Here is a 22970-nt window from a genome sequence, read left to right as displayed (position 1 = left end):
GTGACAAAATTATTTTTATATTTTTCTGCAGTCACATTCAATGAGGGGATTAAATCAACACTGGCCTAGGGGTGCCTAATAATTATTACCCGGTGAAAAGCGATAGGATTTGTTTTGAAACCATGCTGAAGTTGACTTAGAATAACATTGGTGAATGCAGTAGATGAGTAGAAACTGATTGCTTCCCAGTGAAAACTATTTTTAATGTGAAACAAAACAGATTATGGAAAATGACAGCAGACTTCAGCAGTGTTTGTATCCTTTGATATGAGTGACAAGAAACAAACATTTTGTGATGGTCTGTCCTTACAAATCCAGTCTGTATCAAAGCAGCTTCAACAGCTGATCTACGCCAGTTTGACATACAGCAAACAAATGAATCAAAAATCATGCTCACACAAACAATAGTTTATTATTAATTTAATTTAAAGGTGCAGTCCAGAATTCAGCCAGAAGCTTTGAAAAAGCAGTGTTCACCCCAAAATATGTTTATGTTTTGTACCAGGTAATCTAATAGTATACTATGTCACCAATTGCTTATATGTTACAACTTGCAAAAAAGTACTGATGCAATTTCTGTGATATGTTAAGAATTCAATTTGTACAATATGTTCAAAAAGTGTTCCACTTAAGATCCTGGAGTGCATCTTTTAGCTTCGAAATGCTGGTATATTAAAACAATTGGTAAAGAAATAGGGACATGGCTTTTGTTACTCTGATTTCTATTTAAAAAAAAGTCTGTGTAAACTATTTTACATTTAAAAATCTAGGAGCCCTGTTGTCTTGATGGCATGTGCATAAGAAACAAAGACAGTGGTCACCCACCTGAGAGCAGGCAAACGAAGGTTCTGATGTTATAAAGAATTTCTAGGAGAACAGCAAGCATTAGACACAGACCCCAAGTGTATATCATGTTGTTTAGAAACAAACTGCAACGGCAGCCCAGCCCCATAGCACCAGGTAGAGTCCAGGCCTGACAGGCAGCTAGATGGACTCCCAACTTTTCCCGCCCCCAGACATGCATCAGCACGATATCATTTGCATCCGTAAAGGGAAACTAAACGGGGCACAGCCAGGAAAAGTAGGCCAAGCCTGGCCTGTGTACACAGATTACAGGTGTAGAGCAGTCAGCAATGTGTTCCTCCATAGGCACTCAGTGGCTTTACCACACTGCAGGATGTAGGATCAGGTAACCCTGCACATTGGACTCCTTTAGGAGTAGGCTGACATTGTAAAAATGGTGCAAAATACATTTTAGATTGGTACTGTATTGTTTGATCCTATGTTTTTTATTTGCACCTAAAACCACTGCCATTAAAAATTGCTATGAAACTGAAATAATGCAGGAATGTATGATGACAGGAAATGTAACTAGAACAAGAGGAGATTAACAGAACGTCATCTTTGGTGTTCATTCAGTGTGATAATACCCTAGAGTTAAAACAGAGGGTATTACAGTTCACAAAACAGTGGAAGATGGTCTTAATTTCAGTGGACTGCAAGTATTCACCCCCCTTGGATTTTTACATTTGTTTTAAGTTATGAACTGTATATGTTATCATTAATAAATGTACATGAACTTGGCTAATCTAGTTTCAACAGTAATGACTTAAAAAACATATATAAACATTCAAGAGAAACCAAGAGAGAAGGTACTTAAATGAAATAATTAAGTAATGCAGGGAAAGACACATATGTCCCACAGTTAGGCATGTAGTATGAACAGTAGATGATTCACTGAAACAGCACATTTATGGGAAATAATATTATATATTGCTATGGAGAGACCCTTTGTATACAAGACCAAGATGCCAACATTTTAGTGTTTGAGCCAAAAACACTACGCAACCAATATTCAGGGTGTGTCCATATATTTGCTCTGAGCAACAAAGATAAATTCGACTGCCCTCCCTATCAGCCATGAGATGATCCACACACTCTTAACAAACCTCTATGCTTGATCTTTTGAAAAACATTTTTCTGAAATGTCTTTCTAGAATTTCCTGGCAACAGAAATTAAGCATCCAGCATCCTGTAAGGCAATATTACAATAAATGTTGTGTATTCATTCAAAGGGCCACAACATTTCTAAGTACCAGTAAATGTCTGTATACTATAGATAGATTGTGGAGATATACCTGGGAAATATGGTTTCAAAAACCAGCAGAGCAGGGTTGGTTTTGCATATGATTTGACATTTTCTTCCGTGAAGTGTCCCGTAACACAACATGACTGGCTCCCCCCTTCCATTTCACAACATAGATGAATGAGGAGGCACCAGCACTGTGACAGGGGTACAAGGAGGAAGACACACCTGAGGGCCACGGACATTCTGTCTGTCTGACTGGGACAAAGTGATAATAACACAGGCCTCAAACTAGGGGTGCAAGTCCAGGCTACTGAGGCCAGTGAATCATGCATGTATTTCACTGTAGACTAAAGCCCTGTTCTTGATGGATTTAGCTTTGCAATTGCAAGCACAGGTCAATCAATTCCTTTCTGTGGCATTGGAGCAATGGAGTGTTGACTCTGGTGAGAAGAGTGCACATTGTATCTCAGTGTTGACCATTCCTAGACTAGCCTTTAATTATAGTCAGTCCCACCCCATTTGTGTTACGCTGTGCCATATTCACAAAGGCTAACGGCTGATAGGTTCCAGCAAGGCTGCAGTGCAAGTCCACTGTAAGTACTGTACTGCACCTTCACTGTGATCCTCTATTACTGAATCATGAAGCCAGACGGCGGGGCCACGCGAGGGGCGGGCCTCTGAGGCAGAGCAGGGGGATACGGAGACATGAAGACATGCGGGTACCCAGGGCTGATGCTGGCCAAAGGAGCCCCCATCCTGGGGGGTATAGGAGGGTATAGGGTGGCAGGATAGGAAAAGACTTCCGGCTTTGGCTGAGGGACTACAGACGGGGGTTTTTGGGTTGGAGGGGGAGGTGGGGCTCTCCTGGGCTGGGGCACGGGGGAGTGGTTCTGATCATTGTGGCTGTTGGCTTCTGTATAGAAGGGGGACGGCCTGGCAGACAGCACCTCCGGCTGGGAGCAGGAGACAGGCACCTGAGGCAGCGGAGGGCCCTTCAGCAAGATCTCCTGCAACTTGTCAATCTTCACCCTCCTTAGGTGGGCCAGCTTCCTCTTGCTCTGGTACAAGTCAATGAAGATATCTAGGGTAACGTCGCCATCCAGGAAGGAATCAGCCATGTTCTGTAAAGATGTAGGAAAGACAAAAAAAGTTTTTAAAAAGCACACTGGAGATGAATACATTCAAATCTGTCTCCATCTAACTCAGCCCAAAATCAATGGTTTACAAAATCTCTACAGGTAACACGATGATAAGATGATTTGAATTTTTGTTTCACTCCTGATTGAGTCCTTTACCATCAAACATGGTAATAACTTGACAATTTGATTCAGGTGTGCTAGATCTGATAAAGTAAATGTATCAATATTGTGTAATTGTTTGATTAACTACAGAAACAAATGCAATTTTTTAAATTTTTTATAATCATAGATCAAACATGGAATGGCATGGAGTCCCGGAGGAATAGTTTAAAAACAACTGCCATAAATAACAGTCTCTCTGAGCTAGAGTAGAAGAAGGGAGGAAAAAGAAAGGCGGTATAGTGTTTAAACTGCCACCACAAGAGACATTAAATCATGACAGAGCGAGAGAGATGGGAATGAAGAGAGAAAAAAAGACTGTGGAGAAAAATAGCTCTGCTTCCTACCTCAGTCTCCTCTTCAATCTTAGCTCCTTCTGCCTGCAGTAGAGCAAGCAATGTATCCAACGAACTGTTTCCAGGGCTGTGGTCTGTGAGAGAAAGACAAAAACAGGTAAATGGGAACATTTTGTTTACAAACTAAAATTAGGCTAATCATCTCACATATACATCAATCCAATCAGGCAGCTGTGAGATGTGCTGGATAAACAAGTCCAATCCATGGAGGCCCCACCTCACAACTAACAGGACTTAAAGGATCTGATGCTAATGTATTGGTGCCAGATACTACAGCACACCTTCAGAGGTCTAGTGGAGTCCATGCCTCGACGGGTCAGGGTTGTTTTGGCGGCAAAAGGGGGACCTACACAATATTATGCAGGTGGTCATTATGTTATGGCTGTCATATTGACTTGCCATAATATATTTGGGTCATTTACAGTTGTGCTCAAGAGTTTGCATACCCTGGCAGAAAGTTTGAAGTTTTGGCATTAATTTAGAAAATATGAAAAAAAACTATTTTATTTAAGGATAGTGATCATATGAAGCCATTTATTATCATCACATAGTTGTTTGGCTCCTTTCAATGATAAAAGAAATCACCCAAATGGCCCTGATCCAAAATGAACATACCCTTGAATGTTTGGCCTTGTGTGTAACAGACACACAAGGTGATACACACAGGTGAAAATGGCAAATAGTTTATTTGTTAGCTCTCACGTGGATGCATTGAGCAGAATATATACTTAGCCATGGAGAGCAGAAAAGAACAGAAAAGACCTGCGTAACAAGGTAATGGAACTTTATAAAGATAGAAAAGGATACAAAAAGATATCCAAAGCCTTGCAAATGCCAGTTCAATCACTTAATAAGAAGTGGAAAATACTGGAATCTCTTCATACCAAGCCATGGTCAGGTAGACGAAGAAAGATTTCAGCCAGAACTGCCAGATGAATTTTTCAGGATACAAAGAAAAACACACCGGTAACCTGAGGAGAAATACAGGCTGCTCTGGAAAAAGATGGTGTGGTTGTTTCAAGGAGCACAATACGACAATACTTGACCAGAAATTAGCTGCAAAAATTAGCTGGTCGAGTTGCCAGAAAGAAGCCTTTACTGCGCCAATGCCACAAAAAATGCCCAACAACTCCTTGACACCTCACAGCTTCTGGCACACTGTAATTTGTATGACGAGACCAAAATAGAGCTTTATGGTTTCGACCATAAGCGCTGTGTTTGGAAAGGGGTCAACAAGGCCTATAGTGAACAGAATTCCATCCCCACTGTGAAGCATGGTGGTGGCTCACTGATGTTTTGGGGGTGCGTGAGCTCTAATGGCACGAGGAATCGTGAAAATTGATGGCAAGATGAATGTAGCATGTTATCAAAAAATACTGGCAGAAAATTTGCATTCTTCTGCACAAAAGCTGCATATGGGACGCTCTTGGACTTTCCAGCACAACAATGACCCTAAGCACAAGGCCAAGGTGACCCTCCAGTGGTTACAGCAAAAAAAGGTGATGGTTCTGGAGTGGCCATCACAGTCTCCTGACCTTAATATCATCGAGCCACTCCGGGGAGATCTCAAACGTGCAGTTTATACAAGACGACCAAAGACTTTGCATGACCTGGAGGAATTGTGCCAAGACAAATGTGCAGCTATATCACCTACAAGAATTTGGGGCCTCATAGACAACTATTACAAAAGACTGCATGCTGTCATTGATTCTAAAGGGGGAAATAGTATTGAGAACTAAGGGTATGCAGACTTTTGAACAGGGGTCAGTTCATATTTTTCTTTGTTGTCATGTTTTGTTTTATGATTGTGCCATTCTGTTATGACCTACAGTTGATTGTGAATCCCATAAGAAATAAAACGTGTTTTGCCTGCTCACTCATGTTTTCTTTACAAATGGTACAATTATTACTTATTCTCCAAGTGTATGCAAACTTTTGAGCACAACTGTACATATAAAATATGTATTTGTTCCATCTTAGATCATGTCCATTCAGTCTCCCAGCATCAAATTGGTGCAATAACCCCACTCTATGGCCAGAGGTGTCCTACCTGGACATCTATTCCTACCTTATTGAGTCTCCATGTAAGCAAATTACCAGTGAAACAGTTTACTTTTCATTCATGTTCTACAAATAGTATGCAAGTTAGCAATAGCAACATGCTCTGACAACTTGCCCAGTCAGTCTGCAGCTAAAACATTCAGTAGGTGACACTGACAGCAATACAGCATGACAACATAATAGGTGCAAAATGGAATGGTAAGAGGGACAACCAGCCAACCAACTACACAGCAAATCGTCAACCTAACAAGCGTTATTACTTTAAGCCAGCCGGTTTGTCTTGTTTACGCTGTTATAGTCTACATGGGATGCGGGTTTGTTTTCCCCCTCAACAGGGCGTGGAGATGAGCCTCCTCTGGATGACGCATTACCTAATGTATAGGGCTGGGTGAGGGATCTCATTGAGCTAGCTATTACAACAGAATTCTGAGAAATTTTGAACAGACAGTCCTTTCTCATTGATGCATTTGGTGGTGATAAGTTTACGGTAAAAAAAAAACAAGGTATTGGGGGGAAAAAAAACATTCACTTGACTCACTTCGCTTTAAGCATTGATTCTTCAAATCAGTTTAAGTTTTTTGGCTTGGACAAGAGCAGCACCTGTCAAACCTTTTCCCTTTACAACAGAGGTCTCAAACCGGTTCCACAGAGGGCCGAGTGTCTGCAGGTTTTCGCTCTCACCTTGTACTTAATTGAATAATTAGGTCACTAACTGGTTCGTTTCTACCCCCATCTGGTTGTTTCAGTCTGAACTGGGAACCAATTTAAAGGAAAACCCAAAAACCGGCAGACACATGGCCCTCCGTGGAACCGGTTTGAGACCTCTGCTTTACAATGAAAAATCTCCAGGGGGCTCCTTCAAACAGGTGGAATCCACTCTACCTTGAAATGTGGGGCCTCAAGCAAGTGATTAATGCAAGTTTATACAACAAAATAATCTAGTATTCTTAGACTATATTTGCATATACAGATGCATAAAATCCAGGACAGCAATGACATCTCCATAGATAAACATTGACAGTACAATGGGTCATACTGAAGAGCTCAATGACTTAAAAATAAGTGAAATTTCCTCCCTATAAAATCAGCCCTGGTCAACTCTAAGTGCTTGAATTGTGAAGTCTAGGAGCAACAACAGCCCAGCCACAAAGTGTTAAACTATGCAAACGCACAGAACGGGGCCACCGAGAGCTGAAACACGTAGCACGTAGAAATCGCCTATCATCTGTTGCATTGCTCACCACAGAGTTCTAAACTGCCTCAGGAAGCAACATCAGCAAAAGAACTGTGTGCTGGGAGCTTCACGAAATGGGCTTCCATGGCCGAGCAGCTGTACACAAGCCTCACATCAACATACACAATGCCAAACGTCAGCTTGAGTGGTGTAAAGCACTCCACCACTGGACTCTGGAGTGATGAATCACAATTCACTATCTGGCAGTCTGACGGGCCAATCTGGGTGGCAGACGCCAGGAGAACGCTACCTACCGAAATGCATAGTGCCTATAGTAAACTTTGGCAACACTTTGTGGCAACAATTTGGGCAAGGCCCTTTCCTGTTCTTTTAATCATAGACCATAGCAAACGCTTTATACATTGAACATATTACAGCATAATATAGCAAGATAGAAGTGTTGTTTTCATTCTCTACAGGAAAACGGGAAATAAGACTGCTGAGGATAGAAATGACCTGATGAACTGTCTGATGAATTGTCTAGAATAGCAGGGCTGTGGTTAAGGATGATAAATAATTACATAGACTTGTTCCGGTTTTCCATGTATGTTGCCGAGTAGAAAAAGGTGAGACAACCCAGCCCAGGTGTCACATTAAAACAGTCTTAGCACATGTGTAACCAATACGAAAAAAGAGAAACAGGATAGGGCGGGACAAAGAAGTATTCAGAGTTGTCTACTGACGAGTATAACATTTATGTGTTTTTCCAATTGTATTATAGCCCACCGAACAAACGCTTAAGATCAGTTGGCTGTTTCCAGTGTTTCATTGAGTTCTTTCGATTTAAGACAAATAGGTCCGAGTCTTACAACCTCTGACTAGTGATTTTGAACTCTGCCCCCTGTTCACAAGAGTCCATGTAGACATGGTTCAACAAGGTTTGTGTGGAGGAACTCAAGTGGCCTGCACAGAGCCCTGAGCTCAACCCCATTAAACACCTTTTGGAGGAATTGGATTGGCAATTGTGAGCCAGGCCTTCCTCATCAGTGCCTGACCTCACAAATGCGCTTTTGGCTGAATGGACACAAATTCCCACAGAGGCACTCCCAGAAGCTGCAATATAGCTGCAAACGGAGGGCCAACTACATATTGATGCCCATGGTTTTGGACAAGCTCATATAGGTGTGATGGTCGGGTGTCCACATACACAACAGTATATGGCCAAAAGTAACTTTCAGTAAACATATTGTATACAGGCCCTTTGTCACAAGTCACTAAATGGTGGGTTGGACCTTACTTTGGTATGGGTTCATTTATAAAGCCATTCTAAGTTAACACCCTCTCTAGTCTGCTGTCCCTCACAATTAGCAGTTACAAGACATGGTCTACTAGGTAATTTAAGTCCAGGTCCATTATTGACTTAGGTAAGACTGCCTTCTCCTATGGTGCACCAGAGGCTTAGAGTAATCTACAATCATTTCTTCAACTAAATTTGTCAGGACCCCTCAAAACCCTTTAAAAGTCTAATTCATGTTGTATTCATTGCTGCTCCCTCCTTGGCCAGGTCGCCCTTAAAAAGACTCTCAATAGGCTTTATTTCCTGGTAAAAATTAAATGACACCTCAGAGTTGTACATACAAATACAAATTATTAGTAGGCCTCAATAAAATGATCCAGAATCACATGTTGAATGCTACAAAAGAATCTGGGAAAAGAGTATTCAACCAGAGAAGGGAAACCACACACACGTCACTGTCAACAACAATATCAGTTTCCAGGAATAGAACAAAACTGTACAAAGAGATTGACTGTAGTTCATAATGTGGTGAACTGAAATAAACTGGGCCTTGTGTCCGAAAAGCTTATTCCCCATGTAGTACACTACCTTAGTCCAGAGCCCTGTGTGAGTGTGGGACACAGCCATGAAGAAAGCTGAGCAAGAGACCAGCCTGGCTCCCGTCCCTATTGTGGACCCAGTCTGTTGACTGAAAATCAACACCAGCTAAAGCTTCAGGAATTCATGCAGGACCTGACACCAAAGCCACCAGGTAACAACACACCTGTATGTTTAGGATCCCAACCCACTTGTCTGGTGCCACTGCCTGCCAACCCACATTTCACCAACAGTTCATGTGATCTGTGCACACAGACCAGATCGAAATTAGTGGTCGGAAATATTTTGTGTTTATACTTATCAGTATTCACAATGTGTGTGAATTGAAAAGTATGTACTTTTAAATATATAGTAAGCCAGTACTGGGACAAACTAACTCAACATAAAATGTCTTCTTGAAATTCAACCAATTTATCGCACATTAAAATTCCACCAAGCTGAACAACATTAAGAATTTTTCCACATTTATTAACCTTTTTCATCCCAGGTTAACTTCCATTACAAATAGCAATATCAATGTATGGCTCTTGCCAGTGGCTGTTTGTATACTGTAACTTACAAGCCAGTGGTATTTCCTACCATGGAATGGTCATTAGAATTGAGCCCATGCTAGCTGCAGACAAATTTTACACTACTAAAGTTAACCATGCTTGAGCAAAGGTAGCTGGCTACAGCTAGCTAGAGACCATCGACATCAGAATTAAGGGATTGCGCCTAACATAGCTAATAATTTCAACCTAGATAGCTTGCAACAGTTTATGCCACAATGAAATTTGTTTCTTTCATACATGAATAACAGTCGAAGTAGGTGACGATTACGGAGTTTGTCATCAAGTGAAAAGACAAGAATTGTTTAAAAAGCGATCACACCCTATCTCAGATATATCACAACCAATCACAACTGTAATCAAAATGAGGTTCAGATGTGGATGAGGTTATTTGGGGGAGGGGATGCCCTGCTCTGTTTTAATAGGCTAAAATTAGATGTCATTCTTATTTTGTTTGCCAGGTTGGTCTTGTCAGTTAAAAACAGTGACCAGAGTGCACCTCTGAAAATCTAAAAAAAAAAAGTAATGAAGGGGCTGATGAAGACAACTGGAAGAAATGTAGAAAATGTTTTACAAAGAATTTGTTTTATTACATGACGGGATCTGTTGGGGTGGTGAAAATGTTTATGATCCTCCCACTAGTACAGTACTTGTTAGGCTACAGATGAACTTCCTGAGAAGGTAAAAGTCATCATGTAGCCTAGCCACACTATTTGCAAGCTGTTGGCTAGAGCAGTGATTCGCAACCAGGGAAAGTAGGACACCAGGGAGTACTTGGCACATCCACTGCTGGTACTTAGGTAGGTCAATGAGACCGAGGTGGAAACGGCTGGTGATGCTCTCGATGTGGCCAATGTCATTGCCATTATTTCGGATGCTGCAGAAAGCCTGATACACCCTTTAACTGGGCTGTGCTCGACTATTTTAGAATTCTGGAAAATCTGTTTGAAATGTTGGCACATTTGTGCAACGTTACTGAACTGCTCTTCAGAAGCAAAAGGTTTATTGCATTGTGCCAACTCAACATACTAGAAGATGACATTTGAATTATGGACTCCACCCCATTCAAACAACAGCCATCTAGTAAACCTGAAGAGACAGACTTTGCGGTGAGGAGAAGTTAATGCTGATGAAAGGCACTGCGGTTTTCTTTTTTTGTCGGCCTCCACACCAGTTTATAGTCCATGCTCTTGACTAGCCTTGGCACAACAGACAGCATGATCAATGACACTTGAGTAATCGATTTTGGTAACAGGCTTTGAAGTAGACCGTTGCTATAGAAACCACAACTATGGAAATTAAATGCCAAATAAACAACAGAGTTATTGTCTATAGTGTAACATTATTGCATGACAGTATTAATTCCAAATTGCCTTGTGTTGCCAAGGCAGGATAGAGACAGACGTACACGTATGTATCCATTAATGTTAGAAGCAGCCAATCTATATCCTAGTAGGCTACTGTACTTAGTTAATAAGGATTATGTAGACAAGATTGTATGTTTGGTAAGGCTTCCAAAATATACTAACAGGACACCTTTTATGTTTAATAGATAGAGTTCAATATCTTGGGTTACTAAGTCATGCCACAAGAAAGTCCATTTAGACCAGGGATGCTCAAACCTGGCCCTGGAGATTTAGACTATCCATCTCTTACTCCTTGGCCTAAATAAATGAAAGTACATTAATAGAAAGTAAATTAAAAAGTACTTTGTTAGTGTTATAAATACTGTAGTCTAATATAGAAATACAATTCACAATCAAACAAATTAAACCAACCTTAAGAAATAAAATGAAAATCTATATCACTCAACACCCTCCAGTAAAATGACTCCCTCTGCCTCTCAGATTCACAGGAGTATCAGCTCTCATTCACAACAATGGTAAGATTCTCCACTTTTACACTGGGGTGGCATTGTGGACTTTCACAGCTCTCCACCCCCTCTTCTTGTCAAGAATGGTAAAGCCCTCAGACATTGGGCAGGATAACTATCTGTACTAAGACTAGGGTCTTTCATGCCACCTTGGTGCCACCAGGTGGCATTGACCTGGGGAGGATGGGTGGGGAGACATTAATACAGGCCTGAATGCTTTGAGACCATGCTTTTCACGTGGGCCACATGGCGGAGCTAAGCATATCTGTAGAAATAGTATACTATTTTTATCAGGACTGAAATGCAGTGCACTACATATGGAAAAGCTTCCTGTTTGCATGTTGAACGCATTGGTTCCAAGTGCAGCTGTTGTTGCCTACAGCAAATCCACAACTAGTACAGCCAGCGCCAGCCAGCACACAGGCAAACTGGGCAACGGCAGGAAGAGAGCCTTTGTCTTTTTGTCCCTTCCATGAAATAAGTGGCCACACAAACAGAACACAGAGATAGAATAGCATACAACGGTCGAAGCAGAACAGAAGGAAGAGAGTAATAAAGCATGTTCTACAAGAGAAGAAATGTCAGTCAATATGCCTTGGGGAGTTCTCTCACTCTACCGGCCCCCCTCCACCTTCCTCCATCTCTTTCGCCCTGCCTCTCTCTCTAGAATTTCTAAATGGTGTAGCCATAATGGGGGCAGTTATTATTAGAGGGACCAACATCTGCTAGAAGATTTTTGGGGAGGGATATGGTGTTTCAGTTTTGCAGTATATTGGCAAATATGTACAGCCATCTGATACCATTTGATTTGATTAATATACATAACTGAAAATAAGAAAAACAAAATGTATTCTACAAACCTAGTGTAAAATGTATTCCTGAGCTTTTGTCCAGTATGAAGACCATCAGTGAAAAAATAAGGTCCTCTTGAAAGAAAAAGGTACAACCCCATTTCCAAAAAAAGTTGAGACGTTCCGTAAAATGCAATAATGTGCAAATCATTTATCCCTATATTTCTTTGAAAATAGTAAAAGAAAAAAAAAAACATACCAAATGTTGAAACTGAGAAATGTCATTGTTTTTGGAAAAGTACATGCCCATTTTGAATTTGATGCCAGCAAGAAAGTTAGGACAGGGGTAAGTATACCACTGTGTTGCATCACCACTTTTAACAATACTCTAAGTATTTTAGTACAGAGGAGACCAATTGCTGTTTTGAAAGTGAAATGTATTCCCTTTTACTACGGAGCCATGCTATGGTAATATGTGCAGAATGTGGTTTGGCATTGTCTTGCTCAAATAAGCAGGGCCTTCCCTGAAAAAGACATTGTCTGGATGGCAGCATACGTTGCTCCGAAACCTGTATATATGGTTGAGTATTAATGGTGCCTTCACAGATGTGCAAGTCACACAAGACAAAAGTCTTGTGTGTAGACTTACTGGGTGTCACTGAGGTTGTGTTGGCCTTTTTGTAAGTGTAGGTGTGATTTTCAGGTGCTGGTCATAAAATTAGAATATCATCAAAAAGTTGATTTATTTCAGTAATTCCATTCAAAAAGTGAAACTTGTATATTATATTCATTCATTACATACAGACTGATTAATTTGAATATTACTTAAGACCAATACAGACCGGGAAAGTCTATGCCAGGGTACTGGAGAGGAGAATACGGCCGATAGTAGAACCTCAGATTCAGGAGGAACAGTGTGGTTTTCGTCCGGGCCGTGTAACACTGGACCAGCTCTATACCCTCTACGGGGTGCTGGAGGGTTCATGGGAGTTTGCCCAACCAATCCACATGTGTTTTGTGGATTTGGAGAAGGCATTCGACTGTGTCCCTCGCGGCATCCTGTGGAGGGTGCTTCGAGAATATGGGGTCCTGGGTCCTTTGCAAAGGGCTGTCAGGTCCCTGTACGCCCAAAGCAGGAGCTTGGTCCGCATTGCCGGCAGTAAGTCAGACTTGTTCCCAGTGCATGTTGGACTCCGGCAGGGCTGCCCTTTGTCGCCGGTTCTGTTCGTAATTTTTATGGACAGAATTTCTAGGCGCAGCCAGGGGCCGGAGGGTGTCAGGACCACACGATTTTGTCACTGCTCTTTGCGGATGATGTTGTCGTATTGGCCCCTTCAAACCAGGACCGTCAGCATGCACTGGGACGGTTTGCAGCAGAGTGTGAAGCGGTGGGGATGAAAATCAGTACCTCCAAATCCGAGGCCATGGTCCTCAGTCGGAAAAGGGTGGCTTGCCCACTTCAGGTTGGTGGAGAGTGCCTGCCTCAAGTGGAGGAGTTTAAGTATCTAGGGGTCTTGTTCACGAGTGAGGGAAGGATGGAACGGGAGATTGACAGACGGATCGGTGCAGCTTCTGCAGTAATGCGGTCGATATATCAGTCTGTCGTGGTGAAGAAAGAGCTGAGCCGCAAGGCGAAGCTCTCGATTTACCGGTCAATCTACGTTCCTACTCTCACCTATGGTCATGAGCTTTGGGTCATGACCGAAAGGACAAGATCCCGGATACAGGCGGCCGAAATGAGCTTTCTCCGCAGGGTGGCTGGGCGATCCCTTAGAGATAGGATGAAAAGCTTGGTCACCCGGGAGGAGCTCAGAGTAGAGCCCCTGCTCCTCCACATCGAGAGGGGTCAGCGGAGGTGGCTTGGGCATCTGTTCCGGATGCCTCCTGAACGCCTTCCCGGGAGGAGACCCCGGGGAAGACCTAGGACACGCTTGAGGGACTATGTCTCCCGGCTGGCCTGGGAATGCCTCAGTGTCCCCCCGGAAGAGCTGGAGGAAGTGTCTAGGGAGAGGGAAGTCTGGGAATCTCTGCTTAGACTGCTGCCCCAGCGACCCGGCCCCGGATAAGCGGAAGAAGATGGATGGATGGACCAATACAAAAAAAATATTTTTAGAAATGTTGGCCAACTGAAAAGTATGAACATGTACAGCACTCAATACTTAGTTGGGGCTCCTTTTGCCTGAATTACTGCAGCAATGCGGCCTGGCATGGAGTCAATCAGTCTGCTCAGGTGTTATGAGAGCCCAGGTTGCTCTGATAGTGGCCTTCAGCTCTTCTGCATTGTTGGGTCTGGCGTATCGCATCTTCATCTTCACAATACCCCATAGATTTTCTATAGGGTTAAGGTCAGGCGAGTTTGCTGGCCAATTGAGAACAGGGATACCATGGTCCTTAAGCCAGGTACTGGTAGCTTTAGCACTGTGTGCAGGTGCCAAGTCCTGTTGGAAAATGAAATCTGCATCTCCATAAAGTTGGTCAGCAGCAGAAAGCATGAAGTGCTCTAAAACTTCCTGGTAGACGGCTGCGTTGACCTTGGACCTCAGAAAACACAGTGGACCAACACCAGCAGATGACAAGGCACCCCAAACCATCACTGACTGTGGAAACTTTACACTGGACTTCAAGCAACGTGGATTCTGGGCCCCTCCTCTCTTCCTCCAGACTCTGGGACCTTGATTTCCAAAGGAAATGCAAAATGTACTTTCATCAGAGAACATAACTCCGCAGCAGTCCAGTCCTTTTTGTCTTTAGCCCAGGCGAGACACTTCTGACGCTGTGTCTTATTCAAGAGTGGCTTGACACAAGGAATGCAACAGCTGAAACCCATGTCTTGCATACGTCTGTGTGTGGTGGTTCTTGATGCACTGACTCCAGCTGCAGTCCACTCTTTGTTAATCTCCCCCACATTTCTGAATGGGTTTTGTTTCACAATCCTCTCCAGGGTGCGGTTATCCCTATTGCTTGTACACTTTTTTTTCTACCACATCTTTTCCTTCCCTTCGCCTCTCTATTAATGTGCTTGGACACAGAGCTCTGTGAACAGCCATCCTCTTTAGCAATGACCTTTTGTGTCTTGCCCTCCTTGTGCATGGTGTCAATGGTCGTCTTTTGGACAGCTGTCAAGTCAGCAGTCTTCCCCGTTATTGTGTAGTTTACAGAACTAGACTGAGAGACCATTTAAAGGCCTTTGCAGGTATTTTGGGTTAATTAGCTGATTAGAGTGTGGCACCAGGTGTCTTCAATATTGAACCTTTTCACAATATTCACATTTTCTGAGATACTGAATTTGTGGTTTTCATTAGTTGTCAGTTATAATCATCAAAATTAAAAGAAATAAACACTTGAACAACATTTGAAATATATCTGTCTGTGTGGAATGAATGTATACATTATACAAGTATCACTTTTTGAATGGAATTACTGAAGTAAATAAACTTTTTGATGATATTCACATTTTATGACCAGCACCTGTACGTGTACATCAGTGTCAATTAACACCTACACATACTAACATACTAACACCTACACATTAGTCTAATCCTAGTAATTTTGACTCAAACATCTAAAAGTTTGTCACATTTTTAGCATTTGAATAATGATTTAGTCTATTTATTGTTCGAAATGATTGAGACAGCCAAATGCTCTTTTGTTTTAGTCACAATTTAGTCAAATCAAAAGTATTGCCTCATTAACCTACAGACCTAGTGAATATATCACTGACCGTTGGTGCAGGGGCGGCGCCAGCCGATTTTGCCGGGGCTTCAGCCCCGGATGTTTTGAGTGTAGCCCCGAATCTCGAATGAGGGAAATTTTTATTTATTTATTTATTTTAAGCCTATGTAAACCCGCAAAATCATAAGTTGTCCTATTTCGTTGCGCTTTGGCTTTGCACGTACTGCATACAGCCTGTAAAAATATACCTTAAAAATAATCTAGCCATATAGGCCTACATTACTTTGCTGCTGTTTCTTCCTCCCTTTTGAATATGTAGCAGGTAGGGGAGGGGCTAGCCTAGTAGCAAAGTCAAGTGTCTGAGCGTGCGATTTAATAACGACAGACAGCGAGCGGGAAATGAAAAATGAAGCAAACAAGACTTTGGGGATTCTTTGGAAAGAAGTCAGTGGGTAAGAAATTAATTCAGTTTTTTTATCCTTTAAATCTAAAGATCATCTTTCACTGTATGTCTATTTGTTAACTACTGTAGCTAGTTATTAGGCTACTAGCATCACTTGTATGTTACTAGTAGCATCTGATATAAGTTAGTATGATACTAGCAAGCAAGTGATAGAAGATTGCTTAATCAAATATAAAATAATGTGATCATCAATCATTAAACAGTGTGTAAATCAAAAGTAAAAAAAAAAACGCTTAATATTACCAAATGAAATGAAGGGTAAGTTAACCCACAAATAGCCTATAACAACTGTCTGTGAAGGTTTGGACTTTGGACTCGATCTACTCCATCTGTGTTTTTTATTATTATTCTGAATCCGTTCTGAATCTGATCAAGGTGTAGTCTTTAACTTTTTTTGTTTAAAATGTTGCCTTTCTTTATGAAAGTTACCAACAATCAAGTGTTGATAAAAAAAAATGCAACATGAAGCTAATGAAATGTTTTTAAAATTAAGGTACAGTTAAAGTTTTTTTTTTTAATGAAAATAAAAAAAAAATATAAAAAAATATCTACATTTAAACATAATAGTATACTGTGCAAGTGCAAACATAATACAAAATAGTGAACTATAAGTATATTTTTATGTTGACTTGCAAGTATACTCCCGGCTGAAAAATCCAGCTAAAATCAGCCTAAGCTGGTTGGCTGGTCTTAGCTGGTTTAAGCTGGAAGTAGCTGGTATATCAGGTTGGTTTTAGGGGGGTTTTGAACATTTTTTAGCTTGTCTTAGCTGGTCAGGCTGGAAGACCAGCTAAAACCAGCTAGGCCAGGCTGGAAGACCAGCTAAAACCAGCTAGGCCAGGCTGGGAGACCATCTTAAACCAGCTAAGACCAGCCAACCAGCTTAGGCTGGTTTTAGCTGGATTTTTGAGCAGGGCTTGCAGTATACACTACTAAACTAATAGTTTACTGAAAGTACACTTCAGTGTGTACTTTCATAAACAGAAAATACTACTTGTATTAAAATAGTAAACTACTACTAGTATACTTAAAAGTTAACTTGTAGTACAGATGCATTACAAATGAGAAACCTAGGCATAGTTGTGTGTACTTAAAGTCTACTACTCCTACACTTTAAACTTAAATGTATACTTCTTATACTAAAAGTGGGCCAATTTAGTCCCAAGCAGTATTGAAATAGTACACATTGGATGAGAAAGACAAAAGCAGGTGGTGAGAAAGACAAAAGCAAGTGGTGAGAAAGACAAAAGCAAGTGGTGAGAAAGACAAAAGCAAGTGGTGAGAAAGACAAAAGCAAGTGGTGAGAAAGACAAAAGCAAGTGGTGAGAAAGACAAAAGCAAGTGGTGAGAAAGACAAAAGCAGGTGAATGAGAGAGTAATAACAAATATAGAAGGACATACCAGATAGACAGCAAGAGTTGAATAGTGTATGTTGTATGTTGACTCTGTGTATGTGTATTGAGCATAATGTAAAGATGTACTGTATATTGTTATCATGCTCAGTTGAGCAATGGTTATGTTTTCCATATCCAAAACAAAGGTTATGCTCAGTTGAGCACTGAGAGGATGTTAGCCTGCCTTGAATATAATGTTAAAGATTTATTTTGACTGAAAGTAAAGTGTTACTGTAATAAAAAAAAACTCTTCGAGTGATCCCTGTATTTGTATAAAATGCTCTGGGCTAAGCCCCAGATGTCCTTCAATGCTGGAAACGCCCCTGCGTTGGTGGAAGAACACAATCCACAGGAGATAAAGGGCAAGAATAATTGCAAAAAAACATTCACTGACAGAGTTGTTAATTATTTTAACAACTCTAAAACACTTGAAATAACTCAAAGCTATGTATTTGGCCAATGAAATCAGTTACAATAGCAGTGACTTGTAGTCAGAATGAAAACAAATCAAACTTGTTTGAATATAACAACTCACACCAAATTGTAGCTATCTATCAACATTATTATTCTCCAGGTACCAGACCACAGTCTTTACCTGTGTGTATATACTGTGATGTATTGATGTTTGTAGTATTTTTCCCCCCAGTAATTTGTACAAGGAAAGAAGTCACAGTGAACCCACTCAAACCTTCGCCGCCAGATTACAGAACATTCAGACGTATCTTTGGAATGACCTGGGCATGACATTTATTTTCCACCAATAATAAGAGAGAAAGAGAGAGAAAGAGAGAGAAAGAGAGAGAAAGAGAGAGAAAGAGAGAGAAAGAGAGAGAAAGAGAGAGAAAGAGAGAGAAAGAGAGAGAGAGACTACAGCCTACAGAGACAGGGAACGAGTGACAGAGAGAGCAAAAGAGGAAGTCCATTTAATCTGCTAATGCCCATGCCCATTCAGAAACCAAAATCCTCCTATCCAATTATGTTAGTTCCACAAATGATTGTCGTCTCTTATTTTGTCAACCAAAATGAAGAATAGTTTTCGTTTAGTTATTGTCTTTTCTGGATTTATTTAGTCAGTTATGGTCTTGTCAACAGCCACTGCAAAAAAAAGGAAGGTAAATAACATTTCTGTCACTATTATTGTTGATGAAATTAACACTGGTGTACAGATAAAACAAGGAACCTGAAAAACCGGTCTGGTCTGTTTCCCTATCCAATTAAAGAACCAACAAGAGTAAATCATTATATAACTATTCTCAAACTACATATGCCAGAATAAAAACTGAGTGAAAATCAAGATAGGCTTTTAACAATTTCAAATCATATTACAGCACTGTGTCAACTATTATTTATGTTAACACTCATGGCAACAGTAATACATTTTAACTTCAAAATGTAGTCTCATTCTGACAACAAAGCCAACATTACCTAGTTCAGACTTGTGGACATGGTAGGCCTCAAAGCTCTCTTGTAGGGAGATGTAGCGCTTGGTGAGCAGGCTCTTCTGGTTCTCCAGCCTGGGCTCCAGTTGAAGATTCTGCTCGGCCAAGCTCCGGTTACTGGCCAGGGTCATCTCCTTGGTCTGCTGAACCTCCTTCATCTGACACACACACGGTTGTTTAATAAGGTATACACTCTTATTAAAAGGAGAAAAAATATTTGAAGACCACTAAATATACTGCATTATTTTCCCCTAGAAAAAAATAACATGCCAATTCTCTTCTACAAAAAATTATATTTCCATTGGCACTTTCTTCACATTTAAAAAAAAATGTATCCATTATTCCTTTAATCTGTTTTTTTATTTGTGCGTTTGATAAAAAAAAATTTCTAACAAGAAAATAGGTTTAATTTCAAGCAGTTCTCTAATATCCCATATCAGCGACTGATGACTAACTATTCAAGACCATGTTCCCACATGTTGACTCAATTTACAGTCTCACCAAGTCACATTTTCTTCAAGGACAGAAATAGCAATGGGCTTGGGTGTGAATAGCATCATGTGGCTAAGCTCTGAGAATACAACTATCCTAATAGGCAGTGCAACACCACATTCAAAACAGAAGTTGCAGTGTGGGCCCAGGCAGCGTGTGTGTGAGAGAACACAGATTACAGTAGGCTTGAGGCTAAGCACACTCGTTTACCTTGTTTTAAACAAGTTGAAGAGCGATAAATGAGTCCACAACAAATATTTTGAAAAAGCTTAATACTTAAAATGCTACCAGGCACTTGTTAATCCTTGTACAACTTGTACAAGTCGCGACCTTGCTTGCAACTACAAAGAGAACAGAAATATGCTCTTGCCTTCCCAAGTTAGTCATTCATTGATGAGCATTTATTCATTATACTGTTTCTAACAAAAAACTAAAACTGAAGTTGTATTACATGAAAACATAGGCATCAGGAAGCCAAACTAACAAAATGGCTGTTTGGAAACTAACTGAAATTAAACTGCACTTTGAAATGTACTTTTAAAATCAATAGGAACTTATACTGTACAGTCTTTGACTAAAGGGAATAAGGTGCCATTTTGGATCTTGTTGGAAGTGCTCGTTATGCCTGGTAAAGTCTGTTCTGACTAACTCAAGACACACCTTATTACGTCATTTGGGAAGTTCCAAGTTCTACACCGTTATTGTTTGTGTGTGTGTGTATATGAACTGTTAGGAAACAAAGATAAAACTGCTGCCTGTCACAGCTATGAATGTACGGTAAATACACAACGCAATAAGAGTAGGTGCAGTAAGAATCGGAAAAAAAGCACACTGTACAGCACAGGTATCAGGAACTGCTTGGAATTATACTGCAATCTCATGCCCATATTTTCAACACTGTTGCAATTGGTCACAGTAGAGAGAGTTAAGCCTACAATTTGATTGAAAATGTAACCAATTTGATCCTAGTTTTGATGATGACATTAGTTTTTGTGAAGATGCCAGCAGAAGTAGTTGCTGCTTTTGGCAAGAGTTAATTAGCTATGTCACTTCAGTAGCAAACATGTTTAGCATTTAAAAGATTCGTGCAGTCAGTATTTCTATAAAATATATGTTAAGGTTAAAGGAACAACTGTGTAAGTTCACCCTCACATTGAGATAACAGCTTGATTCTCATCTTATGTGAGCTGCAAAAACACTTGACCACAGCGAACAACAACTTTAAAAAGAAATCCTAGCTGGTACTGTTCTTGCAGATATAATGAGAACTTACACTTTTCACTTCAAAATTAAGTTAAAGGGATATTTCACTCTGGAGACTTATAGGCTATTTGTATCATGTTTGAGAGATTTCTAGGTCAGTGAGATTTGTTTCACACAATTCCAGCAAAGTCCATTCAGCAGTTGTCAGTTGCATGATTATTATCATCAACTTTATAAATATAGCAGTTGTGTCATTATTTAGTGGTAAACGTTTTATCTGGCTAAACAACCACTGCTTATACAAAAGAAAATGTTAACTTTGTAGAACAGAATGGAAAACCAGCTCGACTTGGATATTGCGAACAAAAGTGTGAACACTTGCTCAATTGGGTCTTGCAACTGAAGCTTCCAAAACAACCTCTAAAAATGTTGTGTCATTGCTGCAGCTTGGCAACATGGGGATGTTTTGCTTTGTCACCAACCACAATGACAACAACGTTTACTTTCAGAGAAAAAGTGATCATGCTGTTTTGATGTTTCTCAATGTGCTATTTTTTCCCAAAACGTATTGCTGATTAGTCTGCTGCCAAGACAAGCACAGATTCTGAATGTAACTGCAGCGGTATTGTTCTTTTGCGGTCACTGTCAGTCAGTGTTATTGTATGTGCTTGTTTGTTAAAATACATTTAGTGGAGGCTATGTTGCTACTCGTCTCGAGTTACAGGAAGATTACTTAGAGTTTAACAGAAACATTATTTTCGAATTTAACCGAAAGACTTGACAGGTCTTCAAAAAGTGTTAAACACCTGACATTGAGAGTAGGCAAGTTCGTCCCCCTACAAAACCGAGACCACAAAACGTGTGCAAAACAGCGAAATGCTGTTTAAATAAGTCGCGACCTTGCTTTAAACTCTCTAAATATACAGCAAGGACTTGAGAAATGCAGACATTTCGGCAGTAAACACAATTGATTCGAACGTATTACAGTGGCTTACCTCTTCCATTTCTTGGACAATTTTGTTGAGTTTGTTATCATCTTCAAGTAATTCGTTAAGCTGCGTCATCGAGTACGAACTAAATGTATTGGCAATACAAGACATTTCACGTCTGTGTTCGATTCTTCACGACACCGGTTTTGTGAAAAGTCCTCACATTCACGCGCTCCGAAGAACAAATTAACAAATATATAGATAACTAATAGAAGACAGCTCGTTTCGGTTTAGTATTCTGTGAGCAGCACAAGACGATAATTTCACAACTGGATGGTAATAAGTGACCCTTCAAAATAAAGGCCTGTATTTCAAAACATTGCAATGTGGAAAACCATGGAAAATATGTGTCTATTTTATTGTGCTCATAAGTAAATGCAATAAGATTTATCAAAAATAAAAGTACATGTTTTTACTGGTATATTCACAAATTTAGATTTTGTACTTTAAAAAAATGTATCTGCTGAAGTAAAAGTGAAACTCGGGTCTGTGAAATCTACATTAAAATCCAAAAGTCTTTGGACAGTGATAGTTATTTTTTTACTCTGCATTCCAGCACATTAGATTTGTAATGATATAATGACTGAGGCTAAAATGCAGAGTGTGAACTTTAATATGAGGGTATTTTCATCCATATCAGATTAACCATTTACAAATCACAGCATATTTTCTACATAGTCCCGGCATCTTAAGGTATATTATGTACAATAAAGTAGTCAGGTTTCGTACTTGCTAGCAAATCCTTTGCATGCATTGATTTCTTAAGTCTGCAACGCAGAGACATCTTGTTTCAGTGCCTTTTTGTCTTCGGTCTTGTCTTTAGAAGTATACTCAGATATAGTTTTATATATTGACTAATAGAGAAAAAATATTTCTAATTAACTATTAAAATCTGTGGTTGAGAATACTCAGTTAAATATCTGTAGAATGGAATAATTTCTATATAGTTAGGACTGTTTCTGGGCTTCCATGCACACTTGCCTGCCCAAATAAATTATTTTAAACAAATAAACAAGTAAATAAAGCATGTGACAACTATATCAATTTATTTATTGGTACCCAAAAAACATTAAAACATAGATAATACAAATACTGTGAAGTGGGTAAATTATGTAATTGTATAATATAATTATAATATAATATAATAAGATATTTTGTTGAAATCCAAAGATTTCCATAAAGTCCTTCCATGGTCCTGTCTTCAAAGTCCTGAGCATGCACAATACACTTTACA

The 22970-nt window shown here is 40.2% G+C and overlaps 1 protein-coding gene across 1 annotated transcript; it reads right to left on the bottom strand.

Annotated features, from left to right (window-relative positions):
* Positions 1 to 393: 393 nt before the first annotated feature.
* On the bottom strand, positions 394 to 22019 carry vps37ba (VPS37B subunit of ESCRT-I a). Its single transcript, XM_013136804.4, has 4 exons — positions 21743 to 22019; positions 19039 to 19210; positions 3735 to 3817; positions 394 to 3210 (listed from the first exon to the last, which is right to left on the bottom strand). Exons 1-4 carry the CDS (start codon positions 21845 to 21847, stop codon positions 2719 to 2721), a joined length of 852 nt encoding a protein of 283 aa, XP_012992258.2. The 5' UTR covers positions 21848 to 22019; the 3' UTR covers positions 394 to 2718.
* Between the last annotated feature and the right edge of the window lie 951 nt (positions 22020 to 22970).

This window comes from Esox lucius, chromosome 13 (assembly GCF_011004845.1).
Source record: "Esox lucius isolate fEsoLuc1 chromosome 13, fEsoLuc1.pri, whole genome shotgun sequence".
NCBI lineage: Eukaryota > Metazoa > Chordata > Actinopteri > Esociformes > Esocidae > Esox > Esox lucius.
Note: the sequence above shows the minus strand (reverse complement) of the source record. Positions and strands in the feature narration are given on the sequence as shown.

Bases quoted from the DNA above. Each gene is read 5' to 3' on its own strand.
- vps37ba (XM_013136804.4), bottom strand. From the start codon at position 21,847: ATGTCTTGTATTGCCAATACATTTAGTTCGTACTCGATGACGCAGCTT. The intron at 19,211-21,742 runs GTAAGCCACTGT...TGTGTGTGTCAG, and splicing joins TTGTCCAAGAAATGGAAGAG to ATGAAGGAGGTTCAGCAGAC. The intron at 3,211-3,734 runs GTAGGAAGCAGA...ACATCTTTACAG, and splicing joins AGATTGAAGAGGAGACTGAG to AACATGGCTGATTCCTTCCT.